The sequence below is a fragment of the Podarcis melisellensis genome, assembly GCF_964234715.1.
Source record: "Podarcis melisellensis genome assembly, chromosome: 1".
Taxonomy (NCBI): Eukaryota; Metazoa; Chordata; class Lepidosauria; order Squamata; family Lacertidae; genus Podarcis; species Podarcis melisellensis.
The window spans coordinates 56,240,440-56,263,819 of NC_138528.1; the positions used below are offsets into that span (position 1 = coordinate 56,240,440).

At 41.1% G+C, this 23,380-nt stretch overlaps 1 protein-coding gene across 1 annotated transcript in view; it reads right to left on the bottom strand.

The window, feature by feature from the left end:
- Positions 1–5,101: 5,101 nt before the first annotated feature.
- Positions 5,102–23,380, bottom strand: part of EHF (ETS homologous factor) — a 51,785-nt gene continuing 33,506 nt past the window's right edge. Inside the window, exons 4-9 of the mRNA XM_081892067.1 lie at positions 23,068–23,127; positions 20,569–20,637; positions 20,400–20,468; positions 12,167–12,229; positions 10,744–10,939; positions 5,102–9,949 (exon numbers count right to left, since the gene is read on the bottom strand). Of these exons, the coding sequence (XP_081748193.1) occupies positions 9,850–9,949; positions 10,744–10,939; positions 12,167–12,229; positions 20,400–20,468; positions 20,569–20,637; positions 23,068–23,127 (557 nt within the window). The 3' untranslated portion in view covers positions 5,102–9,849. The remainder of the gene's footprint in view (positions 9,950–10,743; positions 10,940–12,166; positions 12,230–20,399; positions 20,469–20,568; positions 20,638–23,067; positions 23,128–23,380) is intronic.

Sequence of the window (23,380 nt, forward strand, 5' to 3'; positions counted from 1 at the left end):
TCCCAGATAAAGTTCCTGTGAGCATGCGGCCTAAATGTATTCACTGCAATTAACAAAAATTTAAAACAAGAATCGGAAACAGAAATTGAAAAAGAATTCAATTTAGAAGTTGACCTGTTTGTGAGAGACCTCTGAAAATGTTTACTATTCCTGGCATTATACTATGAACTTGCCTTTTTATTTAATCAGGATCCGTCAAATCAGCAGTAAATCTAGGTAGAACTTTGATAGAACTCAATATGCTCCTTGTTTTCTATGGGTAAGATTGATGCTCCCCCCCCCTTCACTGCAATGAACAACTAAGAGCTGAGGCCATATAAGTTGCAACACAAAAAAATTAATTATCAAGCTGTTCCAGACTAAAACAAATGACCTAGAGGTAAATGGCTTCTGAGCACATTAACCTTGAACCATCTAATCTTTTGTTTATGGTTTCTGCTTTCAGTGAAGTTCAGCATCACCCTTACCTGAGCAGAAATCAAATATAAATAATATTATGAGATAAACAAAAGAACCAGTATGTACTTTGCCATAAAGCAAGTAAAAAAAACCCAGAATAAATTATAAATATTACATACACAATGCAGATGTTTGTTTATTGAATCTGTGACATTAATTCAATTTAATTCTGCTCACCACTTCAAATGAGTCTCATGATTTGAGGGACTAACTCATATAATTCTGATTGAGTGGCCTCTAGATTATATCAATTGGGAGATTTATAAAACTGTGTGTTTTAGCTGCTTTGTACAGCCTGCTGCTCTCATCAACATGACTTGAGATGTGTGTGTGTGTGTGTGTGTGTGTGTGTGTGTGTAAAAACTCCTTCTGCGATGACCCTGACAAACACATTGAATTCTGAGACTTCCAAGGGTTGGGAAGTTTATCACAGAAATGCACAACCCAGTACTTTGCTTACTGCCATTGAACAGGGATTGACTTTGAAGGAAGCAAGATTCTATCAAATGAGAGACATTTGGGAAATGATTGTTGAATCAAATATGTCTAGAAACATTTGAGGACAAAAGTAGGTGTTATGGGAGCCACCGATCGCCCTCTATCCTTTTCCCCGGACTATAGTTCAGTGGTAGAGCTCATGCTTTCTAGGCAGAAGGTCCCAAGTCCAATCCATCATGTCTCCTGTTAAAAGGGCCAGAAAACAGCAAGTGGGAAAGACTGCTCTGCCTGAGTTGCTGGAGATCCTCTGCCAGTGCAAGTACTGGGCTAAATGAATCATAGTCTGCCATGTTTTGAGGCAGCTTATTCCATGTTCTATGATAGCCTTTGCCAACCTTGTGCCTTCCAGATGTGCATCCAAACTGGCTGGGGCAGATGAGAGTTGTACTCAAAAACATCTGGAAGGCATCAAGCTGACAAAATAAATTTTATGGTAGAAGAGCATGTCCTACAACTGTTACTCTAAAATGTACAGTGTGCCATGATGCCACCATGCAGTGGTTTCATCCTCCCCTACAAGTAGCATCCCATGAAGCCATGTGGGCAGGGGAAAACACACAAGGTGAAGCTTTTGGTGGTAGCAAAATAGCTTTCATAACACCTTGCTCTGGTGCTTGTGAGCAGTGCTGAACTACACTACTTTCCCTCTTCCCACAGCATAATTGAAAATTCAAAAACAAATGCTTCTTCAGCAGAAAAGGCTATCTTCTTGAGACACTCTGCATTTAGCATTTAAATTGGCATCTCAGAATTGGTTATACTGAAATCTCCTGGGGCTATTCTGTTTTGTTTTAATAAAGCTAGTTATCTTTCCTAGGTATTAATTCATAGACAAACATCAGGAAAGAAAGGAGGAGGACATCATATGGGGGAGCTGAGAAAACTGGAATCACAAAGAGAGTATCTGACAATGGCTGGTGTGGTGTGGTGGTTAGTGTTAGATTAGGACTTGGGAGACCAGGATTAAAATCCCTGCTTGGCCATGAAAATCGCTGGCTGTCCTTGGTCCAGTCACTGCCTCTCAGTTTAACCTACCACACAGGATTGTTGTAGAGCTTAAATGACATGGAGAGAGAACCACATGGATCAACTTGAGTTCCTTGACTGGCAAACTGCCTTGCAAAATTCAGAAATGTGTGAATTTTGCAGGATGGCTGTACTTTGGTTCTTGGGCTCTTTTGGAAAGTCCAGATTACAGCAGTTCACCCATAAATGCAAAGTGAATTGATTTTCTTCCACATCCCTTGTCCCAAGTAGTTTTCTTGGGAAGAATTGTTGGAATAAATTCTATTTGTTAAAATTGATACCTCAAAATGTTTCCAGAGTCAAAACTGCCTGTGCAGTTGTTTTCAGGAGTATTAAAGTGAAGCCATCTAAATACTTCTTCATTTACTCTTCAAAAATGTGCTTTAACTCACTTTTATGTAGTAGCTCCTCAGTTGTGGAATGCTCTCCCCAGAGAGGCTCGCCTGGTGCCGTCATTACATATCTTTAGGTGTGAGGCAAAAACATCCCTCTTCTCCCAGGCCTTTTCAACTGTGTGTGCATATGTGGTAGGGGGTTATTGTTTGTTACTGCATCATGTTTTTTCATCACCATCATTTTCAAATACAATTTTATTTCCACAATAATATTGAAGGATGGCTAGAGAAAACCACAGCAGAACTTCACTACAGTAAGGCTGGGATCTGCTGCCTGACTCTTCATGAAGATACAGTTTCTAGATGCTATGATGCCCCATTTTATCTCTATTGGCTGTGGATTTGGCAACACCAACAGAGCGGAAAAAGCAGTCCTTTTTCATGCTTACTGCTTTTATGAATTTACCATAGCGTTTATGTAGCTTGAAGTCACTTCTGCTTCTGCTATGAGAAAATCCTTCCAACTTTAATTGCCAAAGTGGTTAAGAGCTATTACAGAAATTCAGTGTTTTTCATCTACTTTAGATCATCCCTAAGCTACAGGATGAATGCCAGCAGAGTCATTGTTTTGAACTACCATAGCCAAGATGTTGCAAGATGTTGCAATTATCCATTTTCCTTGTGGTTTCTTTTCATTGGCATCCAAGCTCTTTGAGTGATTGATGTGGTGATGTGCCATTCAAGATGAGCACAATGCCATTTAAAAACAACAACACAACAACAGAGGATGAAGTCAACAGGTGAATATCTATTACAACACATCTACCCATATTAGTTAAAATGCACTTGCCTCTATCAGGTCTATCTGAAAACTCAGCATAGCTGTAATTGCTCTGTGACTCTGGAAGTTGCAACTTGAGTGGCTTTAGGTACCACATAATGAACCTTATACCTTAGAATTATGAAACCACCAGATCTTGTAAGTCTTAATACTAGATACCTAATACAGGCCAATCCAAGATCTGCTCTGTTACAGCTCATAAGAGAGTGATCTCACATGACTGATGGGACAACATCCATTGGGGCAAGGAATTGTACCAATTGCTGTTGCTTCACCAACAATATGCATTCTTCTCCTTGCACTGCAGGAATGTTTCCCTGCTCTTGCTGTGAAAGACAGGGAATATGGTAGTATTCTTTTTGCCACTATTCCTGCACATTGAGCTAAACTGTCTGATCAGAAGCACAGTTACTTCCATACCTGCCATTTTTTCTGAACCTCAGCTTGAATGGGGGAGATTTAGATTATGCTGTGGCTAACCTGTTGCATTGCAGTGTTACCTGTGGCGTTGCCGTATCTTTCTGAAGAACCAGTTGGCAGTGATGTTTCTTAATTGAAATACATTTGTAGCATTTGGCCAGTCTCCTCCAACCTGTTGCCCCAAGGTGCTCTGGACTATAACTCTCATAAGCTCCAGCCAGCACAGCCATATGGAAGAAGCAGAGGTGGCTGCATCAGCAGTGTTGGGGATTCTAGGACAGCATGGGATGCAATGCATATTTGCTGAGAATGAAGTCCCGTGTTCTCTCATGTCTTGCATAGGACTGTAGTCAAAATTGAGCCAGTGCAAACAGATTGGATGGGGTGGGAATTGCAGAAGGGTCTCTCCTGGTTCTTCCTTGTTTGCCCTCCCATCTCAACAATTAGCTCTGCACATGTTGCTCTGAAGAACTATGCAAGCTTTGGATGTCTGATGGATCATTAGAATGCTAGGATAGTTCACAGCAGCCCAAACAGGTTTGACCAAAATCCTCAGAAATGTTTGCCTATTTTTTCCCCTGAATGGCTGTTCCCTATTCAAATCAAGAAGCTGGAGGTAGTTAGAGTAATCAATTTCTCCTTAGCTCATATTTACAAATTATTAGGGAGGTTCTATGGGTATATCTATGTATCTATCTATCATCTATCTATCTATCATCTATCTATCATCAATACATTTGTCTTGAGGAATTTGCCTTGTTGTTGAGAGGTCTATCTGGGCATGAGACAAATAAGTCCCAGATGCTTTCTAGCCTGAAGGTTATTTCAACATGGAAGCTTCATAATATTTTACATATCCATTGCAAAGCTATTAAAGTAATCTGGCAAGTATAACAGGTGAATCATCTAGTGCTGGATGGTCTGATGAAATCTTACCAGTCTCAAGAATTGCATATGTTATGCTAGAGGACTCTGGTATTAAAGAGGTGTTGCTAATTAAAACAGATGAGTTTTAGTTATGCTGATGAGAACATGATGTGAAATAGATATGATGAACTGAGAGCTGGGAGAATGTCATTGTGTCTACTGATGTCAATAGAAATGTGGTTATTAATTTTGCTGGACCAATGTTTACCAGTGAAGGCTTATGTTGTTTTCTGAACTGTGCCCAGAGAGATTGTGAACAGAAATCGGTATGAGTCATAATTTAAAAGAAACTTTTTAACTGAAACATAGGAATCATTTCTGTCAGGAATATGTGACAGATAAAATAAAAGATAATTTATTTCCTCTTCCAAAATGCTAACATTGCCCACTTGTGAATAAATGCCCATTTTTATTCATTCTGTTTTGTTAGATTCCAACTGAAGCCCTCTAAACTCTCTAAATACAGAGATGCCTCAAACTGCCATGACTCTAATTTCCTACTTCACATCTTGCCTTATCAAGACTATATTATTTCTTTCTCAAGCAACTGCCATGAGGGAAATTCAAATTATTTATTTTAAAAAAACCACAGGAAGCAAAGAAAAGCATTGTTTTAATTAGCATTCATAAACAGAAATAAGTGTTAAGCATTTTATGGCACTTCTGTGACAGTATTTAATCTGACATTTGAAGCAAAAATACCCAAAGTATTGTCCTGTTGGAAAACATTTAGACAGCAAAGATGGAGCAACAAACTGAGATTATTCAGCAACATGAAAGCTGGAATGCTAAGCATATAAATGTCCCAACATTTAACTTGACATTCAGCAGCTCCCAATAAGTATCTTTTAAAAAGCTCACTGTGGCTACAATCCTATGCGAATGTACTGAGGAGCACTGAACAAGGTGAAACTTATTTGTGAATAAACAAGCACAGAATCAAACAAGCACAGAATCAGTACACAAAAAAATATGTGCTAAGAAAGCTTGTTTAGGTAGCAAACAACACAGACAGATCGCACAACAAATTCTTTGACCATGTGATTTGCTTGCAACCAATATAAATATAGAAACACCTTTATCCTATATAGAACTTTATGCATATTAAAAATATGCTAAAATAAAAAATATATACAAATCTTACCAGAGTAATATTATATATATATATATAAACCTTTTGTTTTTGTTTTGTTTTTTAAAAAAATCATCACTCCATTGCTTGCCAACATACCGTATTAGAACAGCAATCTCAGAAATGCCTTTATGATATAAACATTCATATAAACATCCTGTGGGTTAGAGATGGTAAAAAGTTCATTTTTGGCTGGGACCGCATGTGCTTGGCAAGATCTGTGGCAGTTAATAAATCTATTGTCTCTGTTTATAGCAGAGTAAATCTTATGTTACTTCTGTTTCCAAATCTATAGAGTCCTGAAATCAAATGAAGTCCTGAACAATAGCGGGAAATATCTGATACTATTATTCAGTATCGTGGATTGATATTATAGGATTGAGAAATAATCTAATGAAGGTTGTTTATGAACTCAGAAAGAGACTATTCCTGCTCATTATAAGAGGAAGAACTGTTCCTCATCTTCTCTACACTACAAATTTATGCTGGTTTTATGCTAGTTTCTACCAAAGACTCCTGTATAGCCGGGATAGGGAACCTATGCTTTCCAGGTGCAGTTGGACTTCACTTGCCCACGCAGCATGGACATAATCAGGGATGATAGGAGTTGTAGTCCAATGACATCTGGACGGCCACAGGTTCTCCACCCCTGTTGCATAGTACAGGAAGGGGGTGCTGAGATAAATCACTAGACCCTCTCATAGAATTTTGGTCCCTAGGGATTGCTGGGACGAGAGAACAACTATTTTACCAATGCAAATATGTACTTATGTCCTAAAGGTTCACACCTAATTACAATATCTCTGCAAACTGATGAGCTGCTGGGAACAGTCTAGCTCCCGTAAAATTGTCATCAAAGAAGTATTTTTACATGATGGCATAATTATAAGTAGTTACCACAAGATCTATGTGACAGTGAAATAGCAGCATTAGTCAATGTGGATTACTTCCAAGAATTCCAAAGCAAGAAAGGTGTGGGACAAAATAAGAAACCAGAAAGGACTACAGCTAATTTAACCAGCTGAGGGCTTGAATTCGAGCCAACACAATAATTAAATACTAACACAACTGTCAGCCATTTTGTATGTAGCACAGAAATTCTTTTAATTACCTTCTCATATTACATATTACAGTAGGCGGCACATACAGTTTGCACGTAACGTTATCCAAGCCAAGGCTAGTTATAAATGACTGAAAGTACAGATACTTTTCTCCTCCTCAAGTCCTCCTGCTGCTATGCTATCCCAAAGCTAAGGCATGGCTTGGGTTTGGCATTATGTCTGATCCCAGGCTCATGGTTTGTCAAGCTCCAAACAAGCCACGAATATTGCCAAGGTTTGTTCTTGACCCCACATTCATGATTTGTTGGGGAAAACAAATTATGAGCTCAGATTCAGACGTAATGCGAAGCTAAACCATGGCTTAGCTCCGGGAAGCAGGGCAACGCTTTGCCATAGCTTTGTGTGTGATCTGGGCCATCGTGTAGTGCTATTCTTTTATTCCCAAGCACTGATAAATTAGAAGTACAAAATTATCCATTCAGTGTGTTTCATTCATTAGGACTATAGATTGGCTATAAATGTGTATAACCTTTTGGCTCAGAAACACTCCATACTGGTAATTCCCAACAGTGACAAATCCAACCCATCGCCTAACATTTATGCAGGATCAGATAATTGGTTAGATGCGGGGACCCATGAAGTTAACAATGGCAATAGGAAGCAAGCTGGGGTGGTGGAATCTGATTCAGAGACAGAACAAATGTTAAGTCAAGAAAAAGACACAAGAAGAAAAGGCTTGCTTTGACGGCTGGAGTCCTATGATTTCATTTGTAAATAAGATGAACCTGCCTCCACCCACCTTATGTAAAGTAAAAAATGTCACATAACTATAACTGATGGTGACAGCTTTGGCAATAACTGAGCAGGAAAAGGTGTTGTCTCCCTGACATGCCTATGTGTGTTTTTCTGCAAAGACCAAAGAGGGAGGCACAAAAGCTTACGCCATCATCAACTCATTGACCTTTAAGGCTGTAGAAGACTTGGTTGCTTCTGCAAAAACCTGACCAAGTCCCCCAGTAGCCTTGACAGTTTTGTGCTGTGCTCTGTTGCTTTATTCTTCCATTATATACCTAGAAAACGAGCTATCACCTGCCATCTAAGAACTTTAAAAGGAAACTTTGAAATTAAGACTCCAGTTTGGATTTAAATCATGTGGGCAAATATAAATGAGCCCAAAGTGACCATTTTTAAGTTAAGCACTTGCAACAATTGCCTAATTTCCCCTGATAGGGTAAATCTGTGTCTAGACCATATCATTTCACAGTGCCTGTAAGTGCTCATGTGACGGAATGGTCTTCCATAAAAAAAGAAAAACAAAGAAATAGTTACAAAAAGAAATTAGATGTAAGGTTCTACCCTAGGCTTCTCCTTGAGACGTCAGTTTTCTCCTTGAGAGGTCAGATGGAAGGAGTGGCCTTTGAATGGAGGAGAATTCAACTATGGAATGTGGTGCAGTCAAGATCTCACCTGAGTGAGAACTAGGCCAACATGTATATATAGCAGCCAGAAACAGAATTTTTGAGTGCTTGATGTACAGTTTGTATTAGGCAAGGAGTAGATAATCTTGCCCCTTCCAGATTTTGCCATACCACAAGTTCCACAATCTCTGGCAATTAGCCATGCTGGCTGTGACTGCCAGAGTTCAGAAACATTTGGCAGGCCCCAAATCTCCATCTGACCATTGTTAGATTTTGATATATATATATTTGTATATGGTTACATTTCTATCCTGCTCTTACTCTTACATCTGAGCAGGAATTAAACCCATATTAAGTCGAAACATAAGAAGGTACTAGATACTGAGTCAGACCATTTGGCTCAGTATTGTCTACAATGACTGGCACCACCAAGGCTTCAGGCAGGAGCCTCTCAACCCTACTGGAAGATTCTGGAAATTGAACCTAAGATTGTTTGCATGGAAAGAATGTGCTCCCCCACAGAACTATAGCCCTTCTCTGTATGAGGATTACATCTGACCAAAAAGTTGACTTTTTCGCAGAGATTTTGGCACAGTGATTGCCTAAGATACTCAAATGTGTCTCAAGTTAACAGCCAACCACTTCTTCAATGTGGTGCTGTCCAGGTATTGTTGGACTCCAACTCCCAGCATAGTCAATTGGCAGGAGTGATGGGAGCTGCATTTCAACAACTTGTACCAGGTTGGGGAAGGCTGTCACTGTGAGTTTTTTGGGTTTTTTAAATAAGCTAGCTAAGCATTCATAAAACTGGTAATCAAATTCCACTAAAAAATACAAAATTATTATTAATAATAATAATTGAGTTTATATACCACCCTATACCCAGAGGCCTCAGGGTGGTTCACAGAACAAAAGAATACCCTTTTACTGAGATCATGGACTCTCATGTTCCAGGACAGTTATTTGAACAAATAGTCTTTCATCCAGGAACATGAATCCATCTCTTAAATTGAGGGTCAAGAATGGAGACCAAGACAGGGCAAGGGCACATTGACTACAGAAATAATATCCCCCAGTCATCATATTCCACAGTTTTACTCAGCTACCTCTAAAACAGACACAAGATTTGAGTGGCCAGATCTTCTCATATGATCCTGGCACTGTGATAAAGGATATAGATCAACCTTTCCTAACCTCACACCTTCCAGATGTTTTAGACTACAACTCCCCTTGTTACTGACCATTTGCCACAATATCTGGAAGGCTCCAGGTTGGGGAAGGGCAATATATAGATGCATCCTAATTTCTCTTACATGCAGAAAGCAATAGTCCTTATTTTTACTTTCAGGCTCTGAAGTAAAAAGTAATGCCCTGTGAGTTCATCTTAGTACATTCTTCTCTCACAGTATTGTTATAAATCACATTTCTCTTGGAATACATTTTTTAAAGTCTTCACAAGAAAGGAAAACACATCCCCAAACACAACCATACAGCATTATATCATAGGTCACAGAAAACTGTGTACATCTTTCCCCATAGAAGGACATATATCAAATAAAATAACTTCAACATCAATAAACCATAGTGTTCCTTCTTCCCATTAGAAGTAGATTTCTGCCCGTCCTCCCTCAATTTTTTGTACATAAATAGAAGAAAATAGTCTCTGAAATATTTACATCCATGACAAGTTCCTGGTGGTGAAAATTTGTACAGTTGTTTTTAAAGTGGATCCTTAGTTCTCATTTTCTCTCCAACCACGGGCATTCTTTCCAAATTTATATACTAGTCTCCGACCATCTACACGTTCGAGAATTTCTCTTTTGTAATAGTATCTGTTAAAAAGGAGCAATGAAGTTGGATATATCAGAACTGTCTAATGAATGGTTGGTGAATTTCCCCCTGAACTCAAATTAAAATTGGATTTGGCAAATTAAGTTATTCCTCTTCCCCAAACAGAAAATAGGTGAGCTTATTTGAAGGCTGATTCATAGGGGATTCAGAACCCACTGCATGATGTGATCAGGAGTGTAACAGGGTCTAGAAACCCCAAACTCCATCCACAAGCTACTGTGGCAGACCCACCACCCACTTTCCGGTGAAGGTCAGAGCAGGAACAGGCAAGTGTAATCCCCCTGCCCCAACAAATATTGACTCATTAGTTTACTGAACACAGAGGCTCAAAGTAACATAGCTCAATAAGAAATCAATATGAAATTAGGCATACTTTAAATCAATGAAACCAATTAACTCACAGAGATTTAAGTATTCCTAACTTGGTTGGAATTGTGACAATTCTCTGTGATAGCCACTAGGCCAATAAAAGGCTACATGCAACATTTTGCAATATCATGCATCACAGTTTTTCAAATATCAGTCGGTGTGGTTACTTATATTTCATTGGAACTCCTATATCAAGGATGAGGAAGCAGTGCCCTCCAAATGTTGGCTTATAGCTACCAAAATCCAGGACCATTGGTCTTGCTGGGCCAATAGGCCTTGGACAAAATATAGGAGGGCCACGTGCTCAACTCTCCTGCTCTATATCAAATACATTGATCACACCGTAGGATTCCAAACTAAGCACAGTTACTCTGTGCCCAAACTTTCTCCCTTCTTGTTAACCTACCTCATGGCACGGCTGAGTTTCTCATAAGTCATGCTGCTATTGTTTTTCTTCTTTCCCCACAGCTGAGCTACTGCCTCAGATTTTAAGAATCTGAAGATGCCTTCAGACCGGTCCTCCCATTTTATCAAGCCTGGATTCTTCTCCGGATGCAGGAGAATGTCTCGGATAAATTCCCACAAGTGAGTCCCTCGAGGAGCTAAAATAAAATGAAATACAATGAAAAGTTATCCACAGCAACAACTACTACATGGGGATAATCCTTCCCCCCCCCCCAGTTCCTAATAGGAGGTCATCCCTTATGCTGTGTATAGAAATAACCAATAGTTCTCTGAACAGGTGAAAAATTACATGGTATATTGTCCTTAGACAAGCATATCAATCGAGGAGAGTTAGAAAATTTTCTGACCACAGGAAGCATCATTTGGTGTCAGGCAAAAGACATGCTACACTGCAGCTGTGTATAAAGAAGCCCAAAGGCTCTTCCTTCTGCCTCTGAAAGCATACTTAGAGGGAAGCAATTTGCAGTGGATAATTGACAAGAGGAAAGAGAGTGCTCGATCTTTCTCAACCAAGCCACATTTCCCTGAAACACCCTCCACTAACTGTTTAGCTGAGGACAGTTTGAAAAGCAGAAGAGAACATGCAGTTTATCTCCTCCATCCCCACCAATGGCAAATGTTTAATCAATGAAAGATTCAATCCATGCCTACCACTACAAAGTTTACATTTGTATGAAAGAATGACATCTTGGCTAACAAGCCATCTCCTACAAGTTTATTTGTAGTATTGAGGTTCTCACTAAGGACAAATACCTAACTCATTTTTGTTTTTGTCTCTAATTTCAGATCGTAGAGTCTTTTTTGCAAATCAGTTACGTTCAGTGTTATTTCCTGTACTCTTGTCTGCTTTGAATGAAGGGAAAATATGCAACTGAGCCCAGTTCAAATGGGACATTCTGAGAAGAACTCCCAAATTAGTGCCAGACTCTGAATGGTCATCCTCATGGGAATAAGAACAGATAAAAAGAGCAGTTGTGTACTTTTTTGAGCATTGTAGTTGTCTAACCACCTAACTCATCTCCAGATACAGTGGGAGAAGGTTAAAGTTGCATAGCTGGCAAGCTACAACATTCAAACAAATGTCTTAAAGTACATTCCTTACTTTGACTGGACAGTGAAGGTGAAGGGGATGTTCATAGCCAAGGCTATCATGTCGCCATTTATCCCTAGGAGATAATGCTTAAAAGAGTATAATAGAGTAGGATCTTCAGGTTTTTTCTCAGACATTTGAATTCTAATGAAGTTTACAGTGGGCATTTTGTGTGCAATTCGTTTGGCTCTGGTTCTCTTCACTATCTGTTATGTCAGTAAATATTTGCTCAGCCCCACCTTACCGGGCAATAGTTCTGTAGTAGCTAACTTACTGTGTTTCTTGCTGTGAGATTTTGGAAGGTGGTCTTGTGTTTTTTTCAGCCCTGAAGCATCTTCTGTAACAGAAAAGGGGGGTAGGTCAGTTCTTCCACCTGTTCTGGCACACACACTCATGACCCTGTTTCTAGAAACAATCACATGATAAGCCTTATCTACACAAAAATGTATTGTTTATATTCTGTTCTCAAAGTAGCTTGCAAGATGAAGAAACATAGCATAAAAGTACATTTTCATTCAGTGCCAAACCTTCAAATCTGTTTGAAAATAAAGCAGCAGAAACCTAATAAAATTATCACTTTCCAAAATCACAAAAGGCTCAAAGAACAAAAATGTTTTCCCAAAGTCCTTAAATGCATCCATTAAATAGGTCCAATGAATTTCACCAAGCGGAATTTTCATAATCCAAGCCATCATCTGTCTTTATTATTGTTTATTTACATTGCCTTGTGTTGTCTATTACATTGTCCTGCCTTGATTGACTTTTCCTTTTTGTTTGTTATGCAATTATTTAAGTTCATAATATTATTTATTTACTATTCCTCTCCCTATCAATAAACACAAGTGTATCAATAAACTATTACATTTCTTTCAGTTGCAATCCTCAGTTTGTGGCCCTTGTCACTGGTTATTTTTTAAACACTGGGAGGAGGGGGGCAAATTAAAATGCATATTAGTGCCGCAACAAGGGGGGAAATTATCCAGATGATCCAAGTCAGGGATGAAGAAGCTGTGGCCTTCCAGAAGATATTACTGGACTACAGCTCTCATCATCCTTGACCACGGGCTCAGCTAACAGTGGCTGGCGAGAGATGGAATTCAATAATATGTAAAGTACCACAATTCCCCATCTAACATATAATTCTCTAACTAATATATGGAGAGAGAAACTCCCAGATTAACCCAGGCTCAGACCATTTTGGGCTTTAAAGGTCAAAACCAACAACTTGGATTGAGCCCAGGAACAAATTGGCAGCTAGTAAAGGTCACACAAGATCTATGTGAGCTTGCTATTTGGTTCCAGCTCAAAGCAGAACTGCTGCATTTTGAAGTTTCCAAGCTGCATTTTATAACAGTTCAATGGATAGTGTATTATAGTAGTCAAGTGAAGAAGTAGCTGGAGCATTCAGAACAGGAGCCAGGTGCTTTGCTTGAACACCAGAAAGGAGCATAAAATAACTAGTAATTCATTAAAGAGGCACAATCTTCCTGTCCTTCTTCCCAGTCCCTTTCTTTGAACCCTTTGCCTTTTGAAAGCTGAATTAGCAGAGGTGGAAGGGTGCAGAAATGATCATGATTAGCACCAAGACAGCAAGGGAAAAACATATAGACAATGTTAGGCTTCCTTTGTTGGATATTCACCTCCTCAGGTGTTCAGCAAGGGCTAAAGTGGGGAGGGGGACAGGTAGACTCATACTCTAGGACAGCAGCAAATTTCAGAGGGTTCTCACCATGATGCCCCCTCCCCTGCTTGGCAACACACACACACACTATACAACTTGACTTTTTTCTGCAGCAGCAATTACTGCTTTCCTTGCTGGGTATCCAGACAGCATTTTAGCATAATGGTGCAGGTTAATTTGATTTCTTACCTACCCTTCACCCCAAGGCCCCAGAGCAGGTTACATACATTTTATGAATACAATATTAAAATCTGTTTAAAACTAATACAATCAAAAGAATAGGGTAGGTTCATTTGGCTCCTGTCCATAGTAGCCGCCTACCATTTTAATTGACCCAAAACACATTGGCCCTGGATCTAAAGGTTGAGTCATTGCATCTGAGGTAAATTAAAATGGCAGGCAGCTACCACAGATAAGAACCAAGGTTGGCTCCTGTTCAAAAGCAATAGTGCTACCTGCCCAAGGCAAAAACAGATACACCAGGGGCAAGCAATGTGGGCAATAAGATGGCACAGCCAGGTCAGGCCACTGAAGGGCCCTTTTGATCACTGGGGCCCTTGGCTAATGCTTGACTGACTGCTGGTGCCAGGCATGCTCATGCAAAGTCTTCCACTCGCAGGCCTAGCATTATTGGTTCCTGACCCCGAGAAATTCTGTAAACCTCTCCAGACCTTCATACTAAACAAACAAGTCTCAGATATGTGTGTGTGTGCGTGCGCACGCCTTTTGAAATTTATGGTTATCACCACATCAGGGAACTCCAGAACTGGAGGACACACTGGGTGAAGCGATACTTCTGTTTCTCACACTTGAACCCACTGCCAGTCAACTTGATTGAGGAATAACCCCAAGTTCTAATATTGCGAGGCAGGGAGGAAAACTTATCTCAGACCAAACTGAAATTAAATGACACACTAATGCTAGGCCTGCCACACCCTTTGTTGTATCCTCTGTAAGCCCATTATTTTCCAGAAATTATATTAAAGACTTCCTCCTTCGTTATTTTCTGGTAACTGATCTAATGCAAAGTGTGGGTAGTGGTGAAATAGCAGGGGTGGATGGAAAATATTGTATTAGTTTTCCTGATTATAATGTCAGCTCTTCTGTCCTTTTTTTTAATGTGCCTTTCGCACTGTGGTACCTGTTGCATTATGGAACTGTGGCTTCTTGACTGATATACTGGCATGCTAAACTAAATTTCATTCATACTAGTGGACATTGGACAGCATTGCTACTCCCTCATCTTTTCCAAAAATGTGCGTTTCTGTTTCCCCATCATTCCCCCATAAAGACAGCAGGAACTGTATGCGAGTACAGCACCCCAAATTTCAGCATTTTACCCCTGTAGTTTTCTGGGTTAATGGAGCTGGGTTAATGGAGCAAATAGATTTTTTCCTCAGAAGGAATTAACACAAAAAGGAGTGCTAATCTCCCGCTACATTCCACTAGATTTATGAAAGTGGCTTTTACTTCATTTGTTAGCTCAAATATAATGCAGAAATTCACAGTTAGGAAAACCCTGGGGAAATAGAAGAAAGTGCTGTGTGAATGCAGCCTAGATTAGATTAGATTTAATATAGTTAAAATAACACTCAAAGCAACTCACACAACAAAACAACAAATATACAACGTAAAATATGGAAATTATGTATTCAATATAGTATCAAGAACAATAATATGTTCTAGCTGCTGTCTCTCTTGCCGTCCCCAGCAGAGCAAAGTCTCCAAGACTCTGACACTTCAAAATACCACCCCAATGTGCTGTCCTCCTTCTGCCATCTACCCAAAGGCAGTCAACTCCAGACACCAACCTTTCACATATGTGGTCTTCCAGACACTGCCTGGCTCGATACCCTCTATCTCAAACTCTACCATTTCACACTTGCTTCCCAGCTACTCAGCCTCAGCTGTGAGCCACAGGACAAGGCAACTTTCCCCTTTAGCTCACTAGTGCTTTTTTCTGGAGGTACTCAAGGGTACACAGTACTGGCACCTTTTTTCCTAGAAGAAAAGCACTGAGCTCAACCAACCTGAGCACATAATAATGTGTTTCTGAGTATGGATGGGGGAGAAATTTGGTTTAGTTACAGGCGGACCAACCTCATTTGCAATTTCTGCAATTTCTGAAACAATACACGGACTGAAACACAACCCCGCTTTGAAATTTGCATTGTCCCTGAATTTTGCAATGCAGTTTCCCAGCCAACTAATGTGTACAAAAATGAATACACTAGGGCAAAGCATGCATGGAAGTGCCTATACTAGTGAAAAGAACATACAAAGAGAGGCAATCACTTTGCAAAACTGTATATTAGTCAAAACCTCATACAAAAATGTTTTTAATAAGAAAAATCCACAGTAAAAAAAAAAATCAGTTAAAAGAATTTGATGTAGAAATGTGGAGAAACAACTTGGAAATGGAGAAAGCAAAATTGACAGATTCAGCCATCCCTATTTTTCAGGAAGTGGGACAATCAACAGGTCTCAGGGGCATAAGAGACAATGTTGTTAGAAATTGTTGCAACAGTATGCCGGAGGGAGGAGGGAGGGAAATCAGATTTCTGAGCACTAGAAGTTCCAGAGTAATGAAAGGTAGAAATTCTCTCTGTTCATCACTTAACACACTTAGTATGCTGAACACTCACTACTTTAAAAACAAGCCAAAGAAGCTGAAGGCTTGCCTGCCTAATCTGCTAGTGGCAATCTGTTTCCATTTATCAGTGGCACATCACCGAGTGCCAGGAACCTGTGTTGTGTCTGCCTTGCAGGAGATCAGTGCCAGAGAAGCTTAAAGCCCACACGTGTTCTTCCACCTACACACATGTATAAACAGTCACCAATGGAAATTAGCTATTTGCATGTGCAGATGACTTACAGTAACTGCCAGGCTTTCTGCACAAACGTGTCCGAACGTTTTTTTGTTGCAACACTGATAAGCACTCCAGGAAAATGGCCTTCCATTAGGTTCTGCTGGAAATCTGTACCCACAGCTGAAAACCAGCTAATTACATTTGTGCTTCCTTCTGCATTGTCAAGTTCAGAGAACACCATCCTCTTGTACGATTTGCTGAGCTTGTGGGAAAGTCCCAAAATCTAATTAAGGCTTGACAGTCCTGCCTTTATGGAAGCATACCAGCCTTAAAACCAAATTCCATTGGGAATTTTGCCCTGAGAATGAGACTCCAAGGAATTTAAATTTACTCTCCGAGGGAAAAGAAATCCTCACTACTCTTGAATTATCTAGTTATTTTATTCTATTGAAATTAGGGCACAATCCTGTACTGGAGTTCTGCTCGCTAAAGAGGCTTTTGGATCCGGTAGAAGCCCTGCTGTGCCAGCAGAATGGCAGCTATGTTGCCATCATGACAGAAACACCAGTGCAGTGGTTTTCAACCAGTTTGCCATGGCACCCTGGGGTGCCTTGAATGATGGTCAGGGTGCCATGGGCAACACTGGCCTCTGTCCCTCTTCCCTTCCTTCCTTCCTTCCTTCCTTCCTTCCTTCCTTCCTTCCTTCCTTCCTTCCTTCCTTCCTTCCTTCCCTCCCTCCCTCCCTCCCTCCCTCCCTCCCTCCCTCCCTCCCTCCTCTGATAGTCTCTCACATCTCTGCTTCCCAAAGACTTGCATGGCTGTTTCTTACAGCAGCCCTGCCTACAAGCTCTCCAGGTGAACGGTACCTCTGGGGCTAGCCAGGGGGTGCTTCCCAGGCCTCTGTGGGGCAGTGTGTGGAGAAACCTCTCTTTGGAGCAGGGTGGGCAGCTCAGAGACCAGTAGCTGCCCGGAGGATTCCCAAGTAGTGGGGAGAGGAGGCTGAGGGAACACTCCACATGGGAGGGTGTTCAAAAAGTGGTGAGGGGCTGTTGGCTCTGTAGGCAAGGGGTGATATAACAGGGCTCCTGAGCCCCAAAAATGTAGTTGGTCAAGGGAGCTGTAGACCCAAAAAGGTTGAAAACCTCTGCACCAGTGGAATGCCTGTGATTCCTTCCTGCAGAATATCCTGGTTGGCAGAGCTGCTCTGTGGTTGAAGAGATGCCTGTAATGCAGCTAAAACAAGGGTAGAGTTGCATGAAGTTTGTGCACAGCACAAGGGAGAAAGCACCCTTGCTCCAGATCCTATACCTCTTCAATCGATGCCCATAGATCCATTGGCAGCACAAATTTATACTAGCTCCAGACCTGGGGCAGGAAATTACCCCCGCCCCCCCATTGACTTCAGTCGAAAAGGGCAGGGATTCAAAAATAGCTGTGCCCACATCAATGGCCTGAACAGAGGACTCAATACCTAATTATAGCGAACTGCCATGGGGAGATCATAACTAATACCGTGTGTGGCATGGGGCTGTATTTACCTACCAGAAGGAGTGGTAGGCAAAAGGGGTTGCTTGGAACATGGAGGAACGAGGCTATTTGCTCCTCAGTTTGTTGGCTCAATGTGCCTCAATGTGGGAGGGCCTCTCCTTTTCCTTTTACGAGAGTGCACTCTGGGATTGAGCCAAATAACTCAAGAATGGAAAACAGTAGGTGTTCTTCCCACCTAAGAGTCTTCTTGCAACCTCTGTGCTCCTGGCGCTGAGGACTGACTGTTGAAATCAGGTGCAGGGAAGACAAATGCTCTGTGATTTGTCTTATTGCTGCTTATTGCTGCTTAGTAGTGTCTGCAGTGTGGGTTGAAGTATCAAAAGTTCCCTCCATCCTTCACTCCTAACGCAACTGCTTTGTTTTTCCAGGCATACAAACAGTTATTGGGGCATATTTCCCCATCCTCTGATGGGCCTCAGACTCTCTTCACCTGCTTCCCAACCTATACAGTGAGACACTGGAAGGTACTGATGTCAGTGTATGTTTGTGATGCTCCTTATTGCATCTCCTTGTCCTTCCCCTTGGCCAATTGGCAAAAGGCTCTTTTCCTCTCTGGGTGGGTCTGAAACTCTTGTCCCAGGGAGGGGTGTGTGAGTTTCCCAGGACACAATTGGGCACTTTGCTGCATATCACATCTTCCATCTCTTGAGCATGTGTTATGCTCCTAAAAGAGTGGCTGGATAAAGATATTATAATTCCTCCCTGAGGACTGGTTGTACATCTGGGCCTTGTGGACTGGTGTTGTTGTGGCTTCATCTTGCTTGGTGTGGGTGAGGGTGTGGATTGTGTGCTGGGGTGTGTCTCCATCACTGAGAGGTCATTAGCTGCCTCTTGTGTATGACCAGCTTGTGGGCAGGATTGCTAGCATATACCCTGATTACTTGGCACTGACCCTAGTTCTAGACATATTGTGGGTGTCCCTCTCTTTTATTTATCTTATTTTTATATTTTCTGCTTGTGCCTTCAGATGTCTTCTGAAAGTCAGATAGTTGTTTATTTCCTTGACATCTGAAGAGAGGGTGATCCCCGGGGAGAGCACTACTTCCAACAAGGCCCTTTGTCTGGTTCCCTGTAACCTCACTTCTTGTAGTGAGGGAACCAGAAGAAGACCCTCAGAGGAGGACCTCAGTGTCCAGGCTGAACGATGGGGGAGGAGATGCTCCTTCAGCTATACTGGGCTGAGGCTATTTAAGGCTTTAAAGGTCAACACTTTGAATTGTGCTCACAATAATTGCATATGATTCAGGAAAAAAGCCACATCAGTGTTTTTTTCAGAATATGCAACTTTGGTTTTTACAGCGCTGTGCCCTTGGCATGCCATCCTACCTCTCTAGGCCCAACAAGGAAGTGGATAAACACACCACAACAGGGAGCTTGACTGAACCTCATCACTGTCAGGAAAGATTTGAAGAGCTAGCAGCCATTTTTAATGAGAATGGGTGGACAGCAAAAGGGAAAGAGTGATCAATTGCTGAGCTCACTTGTTTGAAGTGTGTGCACCGAGATAAATCAGGTTGCACAGCTGCTGTAGATCAAAATGACATTGAACACTCAAATGCATTTTTTTCTGCCATTCTTAATGGCCTACTTGAAAATAGGACGGCCATCTTTTTCTGCTGGCAGAGCTCCTGTGCCTTAACAGCTGCAAGAAAGGAAGCAATTAAGCACTGCAAATTCCACAGCATGGGCACACTGTGCCGTAGTGGTTAAGTGCTGGGCTTTGACAAGGGCAAGACAAGTTCAAATCCTAAGTCATCTACTAGTTGACCTTGGCCAGTCACTGTATCTCTGCCTAACCTACCTCACAAGGTTGGCTGAGGATAACATGGAAAAGGGTAAAACCATGTATGCCACCTTGAACTCCTTGCAGGAAGAAGGAGGGGGATGGAACAGTAAATAAATAAATCACTTGTGATGAATGTGCAGGTGTGATTCAGCTCATAGTCTTCTATTTCTGACCAACTCAAAGTGTAATGTAGTAAGGAAGAATCAAGGCAGAGACAGCCACTCTCATTCTAATTCTCAGATCACAGACCAATCCGTGTTTTTCTGAAGTCTATATACATACTGAACCATGCACAAAACTGGCAACGAACCATGCATATGCAACACAATGTTTATATTCATTCCAGTTTGGGAGAAATCAGATATCATGAGGTGGCCGTCTGACTCTGCCCAGGTTTTGAAGCATCTGAACTACAGTGGTACCTCAGGTTAAGTACTTAATTCATTCCGGAGGTCCATTCTTAACCTGAAACTGTTCTTAACCTGAAGCACCACTTTCGCTAATGGGGCCTCCTGCTGCTGCCATGCCGCTGGAGCACGATTTCTGTCTCATCTTGAAGCAAAGTTCTTAACCCATGGTACTATTTCTGGGTTAGCGGAATATGTAACCTGAAGCATATGTAACCTGAAGCATATGTAACCCGAGGTACCACTGTAAATCATAAGATGTTAAATATGCTTACCAGTAGGCTGGTGACTAGTAGCGTTGATTGCAATCTGTGCTCGACAGTACGCTTTGCTGTCCACTAATTCTAAGGATTCAAAATGAAAGAGTGACAGTGATGTAATGTCTTGTTAAAAGAGTATCCCAGAACCATTTGAAAATGCTTTATAGGTTGTTGGGTTAGTTACCTACTGTGCCACCATATCCACTATCATAGAAATAGTTCTCTTCTTTCCAAGACGCCATTAAAGACGGATCTTAAACAAGCAAACAAAAAGAAACAAGAGTCAATGTTGGTAAAGCAACTTTTTAAATGCTCCATATTCAGGACACACAGCACCAATCCAGACAACCTTAAACATTTGAATGTCTCACTTCTTTTTTAAAAAAGTAGTGGGGCAAACTGAGTGGTCTAGATGAGGAACTTTATCCTTTGCAGATAAGGAACTTTAGCTCTCCTTGGCAAACCATCATAACTCCTACACCCAGGTCCAGGTCGCTGTTCCTTCAGCCAGATCTGGTCCCATGAGGATGCTTCACCCCCCACCCCACCAGTGTGACAACAGCTGCTTTGGCAAGAGGATAGTGATGGCCCTGCTCAAAACTTTCTTGCTTAAATTCATTCCCAGTGCATTTTATATGGCCCAGTGGTTTCATAGTGATTTGACGAGGAAAGAGAGATTGTAGCTGCAGAATTCTGCACATGTTCTACATTTGAAACTGAGCCTGAAGTTGCCCTGAAGTTCTAAAGTCTTGACCTGGCACCCTTACAACGAACCGCAAGAAGCAAAATGTATTGTTGCAACAGAGAAAAACACAAAGGTTTCGAAAACCTTCCAAAATTTCCTTTTGAGCCATAGCACACGGGTAACAAGCATGATACTAGCGTGGTATTGTTACAAAAGTATCATCAATCTGTACAAACACATGTTACTTATTTGGAGCTGTTAAGTTTGTTTTTGTTTGTATTTCAAAATACAAGGTGATTTTGGGGATCGGTTTGTCTTTTAAAGCAATGAATGTGATTACAGCTGAAAATGAATCACTTACTAAGTCATTGTTCTTGGCTAGGTTAAGAATTATGACACAGGAATTTAGCCGATCTTCTGCTTACCAGCTACGTGTTTGGGCATCCCAAACCTATGTCCTTCAAATAGCACACACCCTCTTGTTGTTTAGACACCTGATCTACCCATTGTTTGCTCTAAAAACAAGCCTCACCCAAGAGGGGCTTGGAAGAATTTTTATTTTTGCAGTTCTGCACGGTATCAGAATATCTCCAGTAGCATTCTACTTCGGTTTGTTTCCTTTACAGAAAGTTAAAAAGAGTCATCATCAGTGGAGGTTTGTCCATTAGAGCGAATGGAGCTAGTCCAAGGGATAGCACTGCCTGTCTGGGGACAAGACTAGGAACGATGGGGACAAGACTTCAATGACTTGGCTCTGCCAGTCATTCGTTTTGTCTCCACCAACTATTGGTCTGCTTGCATTCCACTCAGCCAGTCCCCTTTAATCAATGGATAGAAAATATGGCAACTCTTGCAACATGCGAGCAGATTGCTCATAGCCATAGATTGTGTATGAACAAATAAAACGACATTGGGAATGGAATGTATTAAAAAATATAGTCAGTTATAAATAAATGTATATGTATCAGAATGATAATTTCATCTCATATGCCAACGTGCTCGACAATTATGTACGGAATTACAGGGGGGTTTGTACTTTGTGTGCACTTTTTGTTTCCTTTTTATTTCTTCACTTTCATTTAATTTAAATTGGTTTTTTTTGGGGGGGAGGGACCCAGTCCCAATTGGCATCAGCCACCATTGGTAATCACATACAGCTGAACTGAAGGAATGCCAAATATGGCAAGCAGTCTACATTCAACTGAAGTCAATGACAAATCTGTCGGTAAGGGGAAAGCCACAAAGTGCACTGAAGGACAGAGCTGTGTCAGCCATTCAACACCGCCAGCATTCCCTAACCTAGCCCATTGCCTTCAGGTCTGGTGGAGGGTGGTATCTCCCCTCACCTTGGACTTTGACTTGGGTGAACTTGCCCTGCCTAGAGTTCTAAAGGTGAAGCTCAAAATGTTCCCTTGCACTTCCAGCACTGCCATAGCATGTCTACTAAAGAAAGGGATATCTGAAAAAAAGCTAAGCTTGATAAGAACATATACTATGTCAGTAGCATTGTACCATAGCCTGAATGTACTGGCTGCCAATCAGTTTCAAGGCCCAATTCAAAGTGCTGGGTTTGACCTATAAAGCCTTCAACGGCTCAAGACCGCAATACCTCAAGAAACGCTTCTCCCCATATGAACCGACCCGGACTCTGTGACCATAATTTGAGGCCCTTCTTTATGTGGTCCCTCCACAAGAGGTCCCATTGACTTCAACAAGAAATACAAGAACATGCTTGACTCTCATGTATTGCGATCAATGAAACTTTAAAAATGCTTAATGTTGACTCACATCATTCCCCTTATATTTAGTGGATATTATTATTATTATTATTATTATTATTATTATTATTATTATTATTATTATCATCATCATTATTATTATGGTAACATTGAAATGTGCTTCCCTGTCCTTTTTCAGATAAATGTGCCTGTCTTTATTTCTTCACATCATCTTAATTCATATGTTGATTGGGACATCAATATTGCTGGCATCACCCACCTGTTTGTTCTGTCTTAACAATGACATTGTGTGAAGGGTACATTTCACTTCCACACTGGCCTGCAAGAGAATGCAAAGGGCAGTTCAATATACATAAGGGCAGGATTTTAAGCACACACCACCAAACCAATTGGTCTGTTTCGACAAGAAGAACCAAGGCTATCAGACAGCTCTCCAATCACAGGTTTCTAGCAGAACGAGAAAGAAAAGCAGTCACTTGCTTTATAACTTCTGCATGAGAGTGTCTTCTCACAGGATTCTTCCCCCCCCCCCAGCTCCTTGGCATGCACATATCAAAATCGCAAGCAAACAC